The sequence below is a fragment of the Vanessa tameamea genome, chromosome 6 (assembly GCF_037043105.1).
Source record: "Vanessa tameamea isolate UH-Manoa-2023 chromosome 6, ilVanTame1 primary haplotype, whole genome shotgun sequence".
Lineage (NCBI taxonomy): Eukaryota > Metazoa > Arthropoda > Insecta > Lepidoptera > Nymphalidae > Vanessa > Vanessa tameamea.
Window position 1 is genome coordinate 3790924 of NC_087314.1, and position 17619 is coordinate 3808542.

At 31.9% G+C, this 17619-nt stretch overlaps 2 protein-coding genes across 2 annotated transcripts; one reads left to right on the forward strand and one right to left on the reverse strand.

The window, feature by feature from the left end:
* The first annotated feature begins 7323 nt into the window (after positions 1-7323).
* On the forward strand, positions 7324-12293 carry LOC113393269 (signal recognition particle subunit SRP72). The gene is made up of 13 exons (XM_026630063.2): positions 7324-7479; positions 7681-7915; positions 8003-8147; positions 8263-8453; positions 8645-8782; positions 8907-9039; positions 9259-9432; positions 9540-9701; positions 10109-10321; positions 10938-11035; positions 11331-11432; positions 11681-11785; positions 12130-12293. Exons 1-13 carry the CDS (start codon positions 7347-7349, stop codon positions 12263-12265), a joined length of 1965 nt encoding a protein of 654 aa, XP_026485848.2. The 5' UTR covers positions 7324-7346; the 3' UTR covers positions 12266-12293.
* A 780-nt stretch (positions 12294-13073) lies between these two features.
* Positions 13074-15259, reverse strand: LOC113393409 (probable rRNA-processing protein EBP2 homolog). The gene is made up of 5 exons (XM_026630280.2): positions 15070-15259; positions 14761-14981; positions 14373-14531; positions 13727-13874; positions 13074-13482 (listed from the first exon to the last, which is right to left on the reverse strand). Exons 1-5 carry the CDS (start codon positions 15121-15123, stop codon positions 13120-13122), a joined length of 945 nt encoding a protein of 314 aa, XP_026486065.2. The 5' UTR covers positions 15124-15259; the 3' UTR covers positions 13074-13119.
* Positions 15260-17619: the final 2360 nt, after the last annotated feature.

Here is a 17619-nt window from a genome sequence, read left to right on the forward strand (position 1 = left end):
AGATGTGACGTGACAAGTTTTTTTAATACTTGTTCAACCAATACGCCTAACCGCCTAAATAGGCGGGTGTGCAACCTGATGGTATGACGTGGTCACTAACATACATAGACATTGGCGCCGTAAGAAATATAAATCATTCCCTACCATCGCCAACACGCCACGAACCTTAGAAGCTAATGTTATGTCCCCTGTGTCTTTAGTTACACTGCTTGTTGCTGTTAGCTCACTTGTCCTTTAAGCCGGAACACAAAACATTAATAAGCATTATCATATGTATAATATTAGTATTAATTGCGAAATGTTAAAGGATTATCTGAAAATAGTTAAAAACATTTATATAGTTCAATACCACGAAAGAATGGATACATTTAATTTTTTTTGTTAAAATACTTTTTTCTAACCTATAGGGAAAAGGTTTGTATGTATTAGGCAACAGTTTTTTATGTCGTCGTAGTGAAAATTTATAGCACCACACATCTTTGTTAATAAAATAAGTAATTTTATAATGAGCTACTTAAATTTTCTGTGTATTTCTTCAAGGCGTGAAGTGAAATCTCCCAACCCTACATCAAAGAGGGAACCTCGTTAAGTCTAGAAGTACCACTAACGACACGTCGGCCCGTCTTGACGCCTGTCCAATTTGCGTCAAAATATCTAAATGCCGTAATTCGCAGATAAGATTATTCAAGAAGTGTTGACTCTTTATTACGATCGAATTAGTCAAACTTGACTATGTGATGTGTGTATGTCTCAATTGATTGACAGTATTTGAAACTTTTTATAAAATGTATAATTATTGAAAAAAACATATAATTTACATAAATAAGTTCCTTCAAAACTTATTTTCAAACAAACAAAATATTTTTATAACTTCAAGAAGCTTAGCACATATCGTAACTTTTGTACAAGAAAATATTATGTTTACTTAAAAAATGTAAGGTCAGTTCGGCGATGACCGGCATACTTTATTAAAATTTTAAATTTTGATCATAATAAGCTACCTTTGCAATATTTGAAACAAATTTTACTATGGGATGATTAAACATTTAGTTGACAATTAAACACAACTGAAAAAGTTAATAAACAATCATTCGTTTATGAAAAAATCATTACTTTTGAAAACCCCCAAGTGATGGACTTTTCTGTCACATCGGGTAAGTCCGGCTACTGGAAAAAAAATGTATAAACAGACATTTTACATATTGGCTATGTGTGTGTTTTTAAATATCAGTTTAAAATATCGCGCCAAATTTTAAATAAATGGTTCCTGGCGGCTTTAACGTCAAAAAAAGTATTTGTTGGATAAGTCCGATATGCATGATCATTCAGAGGTAAAAAACAATTTTATTACTCAAATATTTTTATTTTTTCTACAATATTAATCTTTATTATTTCTTAAGTAGGTAATTAGATATAAATAAAAAAACAGCACACTCAAAAATATTATGACTTTAAAATATATTATAAAAACTCAAAAGTAAATCGAATTTTCATCACAATTTACAAAAAAATAGGTTAATGTTTTAAGATTTTGTATTAAATCAACTTTTTTTACTATAGGTAATGCAGGAACATCATCACGATCGATTTTTTTTTCTTTTTAAATGTTAGCTTAGGTTTTTTATTGTTTTATAAAATATGATAGAATACAATGGTTCTTCATTTTCATCCATCGTTTTAATAATATTTTCTATGCGCCCCACGTAGTATGACCATTTTTGTCTAGTGTAGTATCTCACTAAAACGTCATCCCCAGTACGGTATGTTGAGACTTGAATTTCTTCATCATGGTTCATGGTTTGACTTCACCTCTAAACTATTTTAAGGTTATAATTGTGTCATTACAAGTAATTTCTTAAAATATGAGTTTTATTCAATTCTGATATCATAATTAAGTAAATAAATTGATCATTAATGTACTTACTTGCACAGATCCGAATAACTACATTTAAACACTCACAAAATATATTTTTTAACAATGCGATATAACTCTCGATGAACGTTGTGAGATAGACTAAATTTAAAATTAAGTTTTTTCTCTCTGGATCGTAACTAATGCCATCTATTGTAAATCATGCTGCTATCTGTAGTGTTATTAAGAATTGGTAGTATTCCTGACTATACGGCCTTACCCGCCGGACGGTCTTCCCCGAATTGACCTTATTATTATGTTTTTTCCGATAAGTGAATATACATATATGTCCCAGTGTAGGCGCTGGGACGTAGGCATCCCAGACCAGTACGAAGCCTGTAGTAATAAGCTAAAAGGCGAATATTATACGGCCTAATATAAAATTTTATTTTTACGTATAACCCACACGCGTCCGAGAATGCTATATAGGAATATAAAGCTTGTAATACACATAAATAACTGATCTTGGGCTTAAAATTACTTTCAGGCAATTTGTCAGGAAAAAGTGTCTCGCCGAAACAAATGGTCCAACCTTTTTCAGCCTAACGGAATTTTCTAATCTATTATTTTGAACATATTCCGTGAGGTCCTGTGCTAATACTATTTTTGTTTTGTAAAACAAAACTATCATTTAATGCTTAACATAATAACTTCTCAACCATTACATTTTCTTTAAATGATAATTTGACTTTATCATTTTGTATTAAGAAATCTTTTTCTTTCTTTGTTCGTCATGATTGACGCACTGCTTGACGTATTGGTATGTTACCACTCAGCCTTGACCAATCAACGTGGAATCGTTAGTAGATGGTTACTGCCTAATATTTATTTGGAATCTTGTTGATCCTTCGCCCTTTTTATTTATTGTCCAGCAAAGTGGATGGGATACAGCTACTTTTTAATATAATTAATGACGTGACCTGACATAATTTAAATCACATAACAATAAAAATAAAATATTCTTTTTAATGCAAAATATATAGATGGACTGACAAATGAGCCACCTGATCGTAAGTTATAGAGATTAGAAATATAAACCATTCCTTGCATTGCTAATGCGCCACTAACTGTAGGAACTACGATATAATGTCCCATATACGTATGCTGACGATACACCGGCTCACTCATCCTTCCAACCGGAACAAAACAATATTAAGAATTACTGTTTGCGGTAGAGTCTGTGTTCAGTTGGTGATACTTATCTACCCAGATGAATTCACGAAGCTCTACCAACTAAGTATACTAACTAAGTATATAGTGCTTTCAATAAATAGAACTGTACAGAAACTAACTAAAAATAAGTAAAACTTTTCGATAACCTTCTAATTTTAAGTAGTAGTTAGTAAAAGGATCTAAAATTATCTCCAATATAAATAAAATAAACAGTTACTGTAGTGCTCCGTTTCTCATCGCACGTGTTAACTCTCATCTGTTAAACTTTACTTTGAAAGTTATCTAATGAAATCAACGAAGCTATCGTCAACTTCAATGCTTGCTAACAAACTTGGTATTTCCTTTGAAGGCTCAACCGCTGTACACGACTTTAATAAGAAGTTAATCTATCTAGCGAGGAGCTGTCTGATTATTCTTGTGGCGGTCCGTGAATATCGGTAAGGTACGTAAATATTATACTATACAAGCATAATATACTCAATACTGTTTCGATAATCTTAGGTTTCTGGTAAATCTTTAGCATGAAGCAATTACCAAGATAAAATAATAAAAAACCAAATGTTCAAGTTTACTGCTAATAGGCTAGCTTGAAAAATACGAGTAAGTGTGCTATTATTGTGCGTAAATTTTATATTCTTATAAATTTATCGATAGACTCAATCCATTTAAATGAAATAAAAACTAAAGCCTTTGACAATTCTAATAGTCATATTAGTTTAAAAAAAAGAAAAGGTGTCAGTTATCTTGAAACACAGACACTAACAGTCACTTTAATTATATTTATTTGCATAGATATAAAAAGCATTCATGTAAATAAAAAGTGTATAAACAAAAAAGTTTCTATTAGTTTAATGCTTTGATTATTTTTATAACTTAACTGAATTTGGAATTCCGAAAGTTATACCTTTTTTGTGAAAAGACGCGTCGCGCTTAATATTTCATAAAGGCTAAATGACTCCTCAAAGTAATATTAAGGTGCACCCCTTAAATTCTTAAACATACCTATCGGTAGCGAGATCACTAATCGAATACTTTATGGTGGAGAAAAGATACCCTACTTGTAGCTTACGTACTGTCTGATGTATAGCATAGTTCGATGGTTAAAAAATATTGTATGTTTGTAACCAATTTTACAGTATCTACTAATAATGTAGTAAAATTCTATGACGAAGATGATCATCCTTCCGACCGATTTCGGCTCTCGCGGCCATTCTCAATGGACTTTGAAATTTCCATTCTAGCTACTTTTGGAACTCTAATTTCATACATTTCCATATCAGTTAAATCTCCTTACCCTATACTCCCTACTTAGACTACCTACTAGACCAACGAGGCCGATCATAATTGCATATTATATCAAAAGAAATATTTTTAAATTATATAATTTAAAGCTCGACACAGTCGCAAAAAAGCAGCTCCTATTAAAAACCATCTATTTCTACCAAATCCTTTGAACATTGGAACATATTACCAAATATGCCGAATCGTGATCGGAAACCCATAGTAGGGTTTAGACCAATATTTTTATGGGAGGAAGGTATGTGAGGCGTCGATATTTCAATTGTTCAGTGGACCGACAGAGTTTATAGGCGGGCGTCGAGTGACGTCGTAATAGGGACACAAACATTACCCTTTTAAATTGAATTTCGCGCAATTTATCAGCGAGCCTTGATAAAATACGTTCCCCTCGCTCCTCAGAACGATTTAATCCGTGAAGTGACTGTTATTTATTTTAATCTAATTTCATCTCGAATTTAAAATAAACTTGTCAATACGTAAAAGATTTTTTTCATGTTTATAGAAGTTTAAATTAAAGTTATTGCTTTCTAGAAACAAACATTATTTTTGTATCATTTACCACATTAAATAATATAAATGTGATTTTAAATGTAATCATTTTTTCATACTCTATTTAATGTGAAAAATTATAATTTTATTATTTTTAAAATTGTTACTATGAAAGTTTTTCGACGCGTAAAAGCAATATTGCAACGCAACGTGTCCACCCGCCCGTGAAAGTTCCTAGCTTCCTAGTAACTTTGAAATGTAATGCGATTAAAGTTTTCTTTGACAGGCGATAATACTGTCCATTATTTATTTTTATTTTATTCTATGACTCTGCTTGCTACATAATAAAGAAAATAAAATATAAAATTAAGAAAAAAACCATCTATCCCCAATTTTTTAATTACATCAATGATTTTAGTTTTCCCTGCATCAAAAAAATATTAATTTAAGATTTGGAGCTTAAACCTCACCACCTAAACTAATTTAAATAAAAGTATGTTAAGTACTTGCATCCTTTTTGTACTATTTGAATGATTCGTCGCTCAAATCGTATTATTTCGAGTGAAAAATTATCAAGTTTAAAAACGACGTTATATTTTATCAAAAACTCTTCAAGTAAATAAAGATTCAGCGCGATGCATGTTCCTAGCATTGAATTTTCAATTTTTCGACGCGACGGCGAGCGACGTAACGCTCCAAGTTTGATGAGTTCGACACAAGGCCCCGTGTAAGCGTGGACTTGCACAATAGTTGTTCCATTCTTCTTTCAAACTAGCTCTTTCACTTTGATGCTGTTATATTTCGCTGATCTCATGCTTTATTTTAAATTTTAGTACGAGAGTTTGGGTTGTATATAGAATTTCTCAACGTATAATGGGCTTCTACTCAAATAATTATAAATATTTATGTTAAAGTGTAGCCCATGATATATTTTATCAGTATCAATTTAGCTTTTCAAATGATCATAAATTCAATTAATCATTTAATTCTTAGATTGCCAACCAATAAATATAATAAGAGCTCATACAATTCATACTGGATTTGTTTTATTTATTTGGTACAGTGGTGTTCCACAACGCGCCACGTCCGCCGGAAGCGACGCCATGTTGACATGTCCGCCAGACGAGACGTGCTATTGGCAACACTCCGACGAATTGAGGCGGAAAATGAAAATAGTTTTGACAGTGTTCAGGTTTTTCTATAGCCACAATGAAATAATTTCTAGGCATTCCATAAGTGATTGAAAAACATGAATGTGTCCATGATGTTTATAAATAAATACTAAAAATTCTTACTATAATTGTGAATACTTACCTAAGTACATTTTTTTAGTAAACAAAGGGTAAAAATGTGATAACGTAACCCATAGTTGTAATGAAACGAATTTGTAAAATGTCAAAACAGTATTTACTTGATAATGTGGCTGAGTATAATGGATTAGTAGGCGCAATACAAGCTTAAGCGAATAGAAAGGGCAGAGATAGTCCTAATATTAAATGTGTATATAAACCAAAGATAAAGGTTTATATGCTCATTCTAATATTTTGTGCTTATAATTGTAATTATAGAAGAAATTTCCTTTATGGATTCTGCTTTATCCGCCAAGTTTGGTGTAACTACATTCGGTAGAACTTTGCTACTTAGTATTGTGGTTTTCCGGGTTTAAAGGTGATTGAGCCAATGCCTCTGCAGGCAAAAAGGATATGCCATCTTAGTGCTCAAGGTTAAAGGCGCATTGGTGATTTAAGGAAAGCTGAATATTTATCTTATTAGCGCCATTGACCATGGGCGGTTATGACCATTTACCATTAAGTGGCACATTTGCCAGTTTGCCTACCTAAAATAAATAAAAATAAAATACGGGCTAAAAAAGCAATTGTAATAAACAAAAATGCCAATCTAGACGTTGCCCTTCAAAACACCACAGACAGATCCAAAAGCCATTGCAAACTGTTTAGTATTTCAGATGTGTTTCGAATAAAGACGAGCGTAATGTGCGAGTGAAAAGATGAAAAAACTGAAGTTGTCATTGCTGTTTTAATCAACTATAAGAATACACTAAGCATGTAACATCGAAGAAGAAAATATTTTAATCACTTTTAAACATTTATAACTTTCTTAATTACTACATTAATTAAAAGATTATTGAAAAAAATCTTAGAAAACTGAAGAACGTTTTAAAGTCAGGAGAGCTGTGATATCCCATTATATTTTGTACCGAATGCTAGTATATCATTAAACTTACGAAAAATATTTTTTCTTTTAAATTACACCACCTATCTTCAACGTTGTTAACTACAGGTCGGTTCATCTAGCACAAAAAATATACAATTTAACAAAAAAATACAATTTTTAAAAATTAAAATAAAATTATGTCAAATTAATATAATATTGATTTTGTTTTATCAAAATAATATATTTTCAATACAAATATTCAGGTACAACATGGATACTACGTCTATAAATAAAGGAAATGACAAATCAGGTGCCAAGTTGTCAAAAAATGTCAGCCAACAAGGAAAATAACCTTGTTCAGGCTTATGTAGAATTAAATAAATTTTGCCAAAGTGGAGAGTATGAAAGAGCGTTAAAAGCCGCAGGCAAAGGTAAGCAAAACTAATAAATATAAATTCATTCATAAAAAGTTAGAAAAATTGTAATCGCACTATATTGATGTATGTACTAATAACAGATTTTATGAAATAATTGTACCAGATAAGAAATATTTTCGTAAAATAAATTAAATTCATAATTGTTACATTAAATTTTACCCACAAAATAATTAATAATTCGTTTTTAAATAAAAGTCCTGCAGATTGCGCCAAATGAGCAAAAAGCATTTCACTGCAAAGTGATATGTTTCATTCAGCTCCATAATTTCAAGGAAGCACTGTCTGTGCTCTCCAATTCTAAGAATGCTGCATTAGCGGCCGATTTGCATTTCGAAAAGGCATACAGTCAGTACAGACTGAACAGCTCCAAGGAAGCTTTAGAGACTGTGGATAGTGCAACAGAATTAACACCAGCTTTAAAAGAACTCAGGTAAATTTTATGTTGTCATTATAACAGCCAGACAATGTGATTAGTACCAAAAGGGATATTTTAATTAATGGAATTTTCACATTTAAGGGCTCAAATTTTATATCGCCTGGAACAATATCAGGATTGCTACAATCTTTACCGTGATATTGTTAAGAATACAACTGATGACTATGAAGATGAAAGAAAAGCCAACATGTCTGCTGTTGTTGCCAACTTAGCTGCTCTAAACCCAGTAAGCATAGAATATATGCATAATAATTTAAACACAAAAACTGAGACTTTAAACATTGAATAACAATATAAATTTCTATTAAAAATGGTCTATAATTAATTTATTTATTCAACAGTCGGCAGATTTACCAACATTTGAAGAGAATACCTATGAACTATCCTATAATGCTGGAACAACACTCGCAATGAGAGGAAAATATAATGAGGCATTGCCAGTGCTTAAGAAAGCTGAGCAGGCATGCTCGGAGAGTGTGATTGAAGATGGAGGCACTGAAGAAGAAGCTAAGGAAGAAGCTGCAATTATCAGGTCTCTCTACCAACACCAATATTATAATATAAATATCTTATAGTTTTCAAACTCTTATTATGTATTCTATAACTTACTCTCAATTTTGAAAGTACTAGTTTTGTATTACATAAAAATATTAAAATGTAAAGTTTTTTATTTTTGTTATATTATAATGAGCTTTATTATAATTAACAATTTTATTCTTCTAGAGTACAGCAGGGGTATTGTCAACAGCAGATGGGCAAAGAGAAGGAAGCAGGGATACTCTACCACAATGTCCTAAAGGATAGACCATCTGACCAAGCACTGATTGCTATTGCAAGCAACAACCTTGTAGTTATCAATAGGTATAGTCATCTTTTATATGAAGCATATGACAAGTGGTTAGAGCCTGTGAAACTGACCCGAAGATTGCTATGTATGTAATGTAAGGTATAGTTACTAATTTATAATTTTCTAATGTATGTTCAGAGATACCAATGTGTTTGATTCCCGAAAACGTATGAAGGCTGCTACTCAAGATGGACTAGAGCACAAACTCAACTCAAGGCAGCGAGCCATTATTGCATACAATCAAGCTGTACTTGCTATATATTCGAATCAGGTATTATTATATACTTCTAATAATATTTTTATAATAATATAATTATTTATTTTTATATTTATTTTTAAATAAGTTTTTATCAGATAGTTTTATAACTATAATTCTTATTCTAGTTTAAAATACATAATTAAATTACTTAACTACATTAATTAACTTAAATACATTAAAATAGTTTAATACTGTACTACTTCTTGAAAACTTTTTAATAATATATTTCAGCCCGACTTTTGCAAACAGTGCTGCGTGAAACTGAGCCGAGAGTTTAACCAGGATAAGAAAGCAGCATTGGTTGAGGCTTCATCCCTTGTGAAAGATGGCAAGCGTTCCCAGGCTGTGGCATTGCTGCTTAAGCAAGACCTTACTCTAGCTGCTGCTCAAGTTCTATTGGCTCAGGTAATAGCATTAACTTAAGACTCACCCAAAAATTTTGCACACCAAAAAAAATCTAATGTTATTCTCTGACTGATATTATGGTTTAAAATATTTTTTATATCTTACAGGGTGATCGCAAAGCAGTAGTCAAGTTGCTGGAAGAGAGTGAATACAAATACAGACCTGGTATCATTGGTCTACTCTGTACTTTACTGACCGCTGACAATGAATATGAAAAAGCATCCAAACTTTTCTCCGATGTCTATGAACATTATAAGGATGATATTGATGTGAGATATTTTAATTATTTGACTGCTGAAATGGTACAAGTATATAATGTATTTATATTTGGTTAATTATAATGCATTTAACTTTAATTTTCAGAATGATATCGTTATTAACGGTACTTTTAATTGGTGCAATAATTCATGCCACAGCTTGTAAACGAACTTTTTTTTTTAATCAGTGATAAGTTTTCCTGAAATCATGTTTTGTATTTTCCGATAATACTCATAGCTACAGAATCGCCATCTGTTTCATCTCATTTATTTCTAGGTGTTTTTTTTTAATTTAGTTGCATTATAATGAAGAAGGTTACTTATATCCATTTTGTAATATGAGCACTTAATTTCAGGATGTTAGTTTCAGTTAAGCACAGAACATGAGAAAGTAAAGAGTTATTTTTCGTCTTGTACAGAATCAGGCGTCGCTGCGCAGCGTGTGGCGCGCGGCGGCCGAGGCGCACGCGCGCGCTGGGCGTGGGGCGGAGGCGACGCGCGCGCACGAGGCGCTGGCCCGCGCCGCGCCGCACGACCGCCGCAGCCTCGCCCGCCTCGTCAAGGCGCTCGGTGCGCACTCGCCCCGCGCTAGGGAGCTCGCCGCTGGGCTGCCGCCTATCTCGCAGCTCGAGGTGATTATATCTAATCAATATTATTTACGTTCTAGCTGGTATAGTTATAGTTATATGTACATTGTATGGTCATGCTCTTACTAGATACTCCATCTCAACTGGGTTAAGTGGGGTTAAGGTTTATTAAATAAGCCGATTAAGAGTTTTTCTTTTGTTAAATACACCCATCAATACAGACAAGGCTAGTACAAGTACTAAACCAAATGTCAATGATACAACAAATCACCAGTAAAATATTTTCTTTAATTGGTTGCATTAGGAAGGCCATAAAAGTCTATTATGTACCTATAAATCTGAGCCAAACAAACAAAGGAGGACAAAACTTTAATTTGATGACGATGCTGTTAAATTTTTTATCATCACCGTCATCTTAGAGATGGACATAGGCAGGCAGAATAGATCATTTGTGTCCTATTATATAACAGGTGTGAAATATATGTAACTGTATCATCTCACAAGTAATAGAAAATAACAGGAATGAAACATATATAATTCAAAAGGTATTGTGCCAAAGATGAATACAAAAAATATGAGATAATTTTGACCACATGTGGTACTAGTTATTACTCATGAATACAATACTTTTATTGAAAATAAAAAAAAATGCTTTTTTTAGGGAAAAATTGATGTGGATGCGTTGGAATCGTCGAAATGGATGATGGGAGCAAAGGTCGTTAAAAAGACAGTGCAGAGCAAACAAGAACAATCTCCTGGGTATGCATTATAATAAAAATCTTTTAATAAGTTCCATATCCTATGAAAACTGATTTTTCGAGTAACAACTATTTATTCATATTTTGTCAACATTCATATTATATAAACTATTTGATAAATAATATTAAGATATAAAACTGTAATCAACAATAGTTTATCTTTATTATCCTCACATGACCAATGGGGGAACATTGACAAAACATCTTACTAAATGTTTTCTTATACATATTTAAATTAGCATTACGAGTCAAAAGTGAATCTTTTCAGAGCAAACCATACAAATTAAAATTTTCAGAACACCTGGTTCTGAACTTGGCCAAAAGACGAAGACGAGACGCAAACGCAAGACCAAGTTGCCACCCAACGCAGACCTTTCCAAGCCTCCGGACCCAGAAAGGTAATGGTGAAATAAAAAATAATAGATGAAAATTTTTGCGGTTCAAGATTAGAATACACTCTAATTACAAGAATCAATCTGATATATAGCTCGAGATATAAGTCCTAGTTCTGCCTACTAACAGGAATGAAGTAATAGTCTTTCCAAGAATCACATGTCCCTTGCGACATATTTTCATGGGAAAAAATATTATATCCGTTGACTCAAATTAAAAAATAGAAAATTTCAAGGTTTTTTTTATCCTTTAGATGGCTTCCTAAGTACGAGCGCACAGCCTACCGCAAGAGACGTGGTATCCGCCGTGACGTCATCAAGGGCAGTCAGGGAATGACTACCAATGCTGTTGATCAGTAGTAAGTATTTTCTGTATATTTGCAACTAAACAAGCTTAATATTTGATTATTATGATAATCATTCTATTTGCATCGCAGGGGATATTATTATAATGCAAGTGTGTATAAACACTATTGTCTATGTCTATGTCTCGCTCTCTTTGTGAGAGGCAATAAGGACACGGTAGAAGAGAGTTTAGACGTAGTATCGAGTTTACTGCTTTTTACACAACAAATTTAAAAATCGTAAAAACGAACATTTTGGTACTTACCATTGGGATGAATAGGAATTCCTGCCTGGCCTTGACAATTTACCATTAATGATTGTATATGAAAATACAAAAAATAATATTTTTACTCCATAGTGACATGAGTAAACAAACTCCGAGTGCAGCGGCCACTACAGCCAAGAGTCCTCGTGTGGAGGTTAAGTCAGCTGAAAGCGCGTGGCAGCGTAAGCAGCAGCAGAAGAAAAAGGGCAAGGCAAAGGGAAAGTGGTAGATGAATATAAACCATTGAGTTGAAATAATTGACTTTTAATAATACAACCTTACATACCATTTCATTCACAACAAAGTACTTGTTATACAACAAGTTTTTGGAATTAAGATCCTGTAAATGTCCCACTGCTGGGCTCAGGCCTCTCCCTTCAAGTAGGTTTGGAGCTTATTTCACCACGCCGCTACAATCCAGGTTGATACACATGGGACAGAAGTTCATTGAAGTTAGACACTGCAGGTTTTCTGACAATCTTTTCCTACTACACATGTGAAAACTCAGTAAAGCTTGCCTGAATTTGACCCGGAAATCATCGCTTAAGATGCACGTGTTCATAACTTGTTCGTAACGTCGTCGGTTTGTGGTACTTCATTATCCGGTGCCGAATTCCCCCACAAGCGGAGCTGGTGTAGTGGAGCAGGCAGTTGAAGACATTAAATAAACTGACACCCTATCTGTTACATAAAGCTGCCGCAATTATTTTGATGAAAAAATCACACCAATAAACATACAAGTCTAGCCTATCAAGCTAGGTGAAAAGTAACAATAATCAAATTTAGATTATTTACAAAAAAAAATTAAATTATATTAATTAAAGTGTACATTTATTAACAGCTATCATAATTGAATTAAATAATATTCAAATCTTGCTAACCAATATCAAAGATCAATAGTTACGCACAATTAAATGGAGTTAAAAAACTCACACTGATTTTTGCATTCTAGAGCTTACTGCAAATTTCTTGACATAAAAACCAGGCAAAATAATGAGGCAGTTAACTACTAATGAAATTGTAAATGAAAAAATGCACTGAATAAAATCATTATGTGTTTATTTTTAAATGGTAATGTTAGGACTATCGTTTAGCATTATTCCTCTTAGATTTTCCAGGCCTTTGATTCTTCTTTTTGTTATTGGGCTTAAAAGATTTAGATTTCGGATTGAAAGGTTTCTTCTTGGCTGAGCTGTTGAAACCTTCCATTTGATTTGTAGATTCTCTAGTATTTAGTTTTGATCCCTTCTTTTTGCCTCCATAGCCAAACTTTTTATCTTTCATTGCTCGCTTCTTGTTTACATTATTTTTGGGATTACCTCTACTCATGTTTTTACCTTTATTGTCCTCTAAAAAGTCCAAATCTGATGATTTACCTTTTCTGACTCTCTTGAGTTGCTCTAGCATTTGTTTTTTGTCTGCTATTTGTTTTAATTTTGTGTCAATCTGTAATATAATCATAGATATTACAACTAAGTAAAGTTTAAAGATAACATTACATAACATTATTCCTCAGGCAATTTTAATAGCAAATTAACTAAGATTTATGAATTAAAAAAACATCTGCATTAATCCAAATTATACATTTATTTTCTTTAATCAATACTGAGGCTATCTAACTTATCAGTACACAAAATATAACTTTTTAATAAATAGAATTCACTTTACAAGAACATAATTATGTAAATACCTGAACTCTCTTGCCAATTTTCTTTTGTTCTCTCAACTGGCGCACCTTTTCTGTGCGAGCTTGGGCTGCCTGTTTTGACATCAAATTCTTGCGAACCTTTTGCATGTGATCATCTGATTTCGCCATTTCAGCAAAATAGTCATCGGGTCTGTGAACAGATATCATTATTATGAATCTCTAATTACAAAGTGTTGCAATCAAATGATACTATTATTAAGATATTTAATATTAAAAAAATAATAATCAGACCTAATTAAAACTTTTCTTAAAATCCAATGATAATACTGAGAATAGCTGATGAGATAGATTTATTCAATTATTAAAAAATTTGCAATTTTACATAAACACACATAAATAGCTCTGTAGAAATATTAACCATTCCTTACATCACCAATGGTCCCTGATGATATGTCTCTTGTGCATAAAGATACACTGACTAATTCACCCTTCAAACAGGAACAGAACAATATGAAATATTGCTGTTTTACAGTAGGATATCTGATGAATCAGTGATACCTACCTAAGCAGGCTTGCACATGGCCCTACCACCAAGTACATCCCACATATTATTATAATACCCAAAGATACCTATTCTTTATGATCGAATATAATCTATCTGGGACTTAAATCTAATATTTGGATTTACCTCTTTGTTGGTATATTTAGTTCTTTGAGTCGTTTGATTCCATCAATTGCTGCCGCTTGTGCTTGACGATGAATAAGATTCTCTCTTTTAAATTCATTCAAAACAGGGTCTTGAGTTGGGTCATATGCTAGTTTTCCTTTAGTATTTTCTGCTATGTTCCTAATAAAATATATGTAGAATTTAAAAAAAAATATACATATATATAAGTTGTAATATATTTATTGTATTGAATCACTACCGAATTTCTTTCACTGCACATAATGTATCATGTTTTAATCAAAATACAACTACATTTATTGAATTAGAGTAAGATTATAAATGCAGATATGTGTTGCCTTTTTTTGATCTTTAACAATTATGTCGAGAATTTATGTTTATTAATACTCACTTTCTCCTAAGTGCCGTTTGTTGCATCTGTAAAGCTACGTCGGGTGCCATAGGAGCTACCGTCGTCACTAAATCCAATGTTTCCACCCATGGTAGTTTTAATTCAAATTCTTTTAACTTTGCTTTTAAATCTGCTACATTATTCATAAATTTCTTTTCAATTTTCTCAATTTCCTCATTGAGACCCGGCTTAAGGAAGCCTTTGGCAAAAGCCTCTTGAAGCTGTTGAAAATAAACACGGATCATGAAACACATGTACCAAAAACTAAGAAAATTAACTCACTAACGTGTTTCATAACTATAATATTACCTCTTCATCGGAATCCACTTCAGTGTCACTATCGTTTAGTACAAAATCACTCATTTTTATGATTCTATTGCAATAATTATAATAACTTTAGATTCTATAACAATAACACAAGAAATAACATAACCTCTATAATTAGTGACAAACGAAGTGGTTAGTGGTTAAGAGCGCTTTGACAACGTGCGAATGACAATGACAAATTGACATGAAAGCATATAGTAATACAGATGCAATAATACAACACAGAATACATTCACTACCACAGATTACATACCACTACAGTTTGTTTAACGTAGTGCCACAAAACACTATTTTGTTAAGGTTTCAATAGAATTTTGTTTTGTTAAAGGAAAAACGCTATAATCCTGTGAAAGACATTACTTTACTTAAGAGTAAATACTATGGCAAAAAATAATTTTATCTTTTGCCATATTATTTATTTTATTCTTTTGTTGCTTGACTTTAATGTTTCGTGCGCTCCACCGGCCTTTTATTTTTTATGAGTCTACTATATAATTTATATAAAATAAAGTCATCAACGTTAAAAATAGTTTTATATATTTAGGAAATAGGTATATATTTCTGCGTTCTCTAATTTTAAAATTTAGAGTACGACATAATTACTTAGAGAAGGTTACATACAAATTAAATTAAAATTTTAAAAGACAAAAATATAGCAATCTTCTTATAAATATTTTCAATGAATTAAATATAAAGTAGACTTTTACACTAAGCAATTAAATTGCTGTATCTATTTTTAAAGAAATTTCTGACATATAATATAACACCCGATATACTTAATGTAGTTTAACGAAATATTGTTGATAAATTTATTATAATAAAATTAATGTATCACAAATATCAATTTCTCAAAGTTGTTATGAATAGTTATTAACATAATATAAAAATATTATAAAAAAATAATGATCGCTTAAAATATTTACCTATTCACCACATATTGCCTAAGTATATAATTATTTCATATTTTATTAAATATTTTGATATTATGTACAAGTATAGAATTTAATTTTTGATCGATTTGGATGATTGTATGAAATAAAATAACAATATATCGTCAATATTGAAAAACTGCTAACGAGTCCCTACATATATAGATTCCCTTAATTGCATCTGATAATGACTGTAGACCAAAGCAGATTTCCTCAAACATTTTGAAAAGTTGCAATTTTATAAAATTATTTTTAATTTTCAATGACAACAAAACCTTATTTTTGATAAATTTCGTTATTTTATGAATTCTTATCAGATATTTATTTAGTTACAAAAAGAACATCCAAAATCAAAATCCGTTTATTGATATTGTTTTCGTCCAGTACGGCAGTATACTGTGGCAGCCGGTTATAGACAAATGAGTTATCCTATATTATATTAAAGATTTGTTTTTTTTTATCGGTATAAAAAAACAAAGAGAGTGATAATCTTAAATGTGCGCTCAACAATACTTTAAGACAACTAAGATCATATATTTTTCCATTTTTCCTAAGATTAGTTGTAAAATGTTCGATAGGCTATGTACTCCCAGTAGCTTCACATCCACCCGTTAAACAATCAATCAATCATCATCAATATTTTTTGTAGTCCTAAGATTTTTTGATTTATATGTTTATTGTGTACAATAAAGTATATCATTTAATAATATTTTCTTTAATTAATTTATAAATAATTTACATATCACACATTACCACAGTCTTGCGCACATATTTTTTTTGTAGCATAATAGCTTTGATAATTAATAGTATGTTATTGCAATTAAATACTTTAATTACTCAAATATACATGTATTCAGTACAAATAATAATAAACACGGAATTGAACAAAACATAAAGGGAAATTTTAGTAAACAAAACGTTTCACTCCACGAACGCAGGAGTGCAGTTTTTCTTTAAATTACCGCGACGCACTAATATGTATTTTATAAACTAGAAGGAACTAACGCGGGGGGGGGGAAGTGTCAAGGGAGAATCGCACTGGATGTCGTCGAATTCGAGGGGGCCATAAGGGTGGCAGGCTAGACACGATATTTGCTATAATGTACTAGCTAGGACCCAATCCTATAAACATTATTTTCGGCCTCGATTGACTTATATTAAAATTGAGGCAGACTGAGAGATCCTACTTCATACAACAGTATGAACCATCCACTATAACCATCTTCCATATAGGATCCGAATAGGATAATTAGCTTCAGGCTCTCTTGAAGATAGACATAAACGTACTAAATTAACGAATGAAAATTATATTTATTTTCAGGAGAGTTTAACGGAAACTAGCGCAGGTTCAAACTCTCGTGCTCTCGACTCTGGTGGCTCTTTCTTCTAAAATTTTAGATCGCAGCCGTTTCGTCGCGACATTAATCCGAAATAGCAAAACAACCGTCTATTTGGGATTCTCGACACGAATTATATCAAAATAAAATAAGTTAGGTAATTGTTGCCTGTCTTCATTTATTTTTTAGCCGCGTAGGATGTTTATCAAATGATTGGAAAATTTTATATCAAAAACTGCAAACACATTTTTGAGAATATTTTATAA

Bases quoted from the DNA above. Each gene is read 5' to 3' on its own strand.
- LOC113393269 (XM_026630063.2), top strand. From the start codon at position 7,347: ATGACAAATCAGGTGCCAAGTTGTCAAAAAATGTCAGCCAACAAGGAA. The intron at 9,702-10,108 runs GTGAGATATTTT...CGTCTTGTACAG, and splicing joins ATTATAAGGATGATATTGAT to AATCAGGCGTCGCTGCGCAG. The intron at 11,433-11,680 runs GTAATGGTGAAA...TTTATCCTTTAG, and splicing joins AAGCCTCCGGACCCAGAAAG to ATGGCTTCCTAAGTACGAGC.
- LOC113393409 (XM_026630280.2), bottom strand. From the start codon at position 15,123: ATGAGTGATTTTGTACTAAACGATAGTGACACTGAAGTGGATTCCGAT. The intron at 14,982-15,069 runs GTAATATTATAG...TATTTTCAACAG, and splicing joins AAGTGGATTCCGATGAAGAG to CTTCAAGAGGCTTTTGCCAA. The intron at 13,483-13,726 runs GTATTTACATAA...ATTATATTACAG, and splicing joins AAATTGGCAAGAGAGTTCAG to ATTGACACAAAATTAAAACA.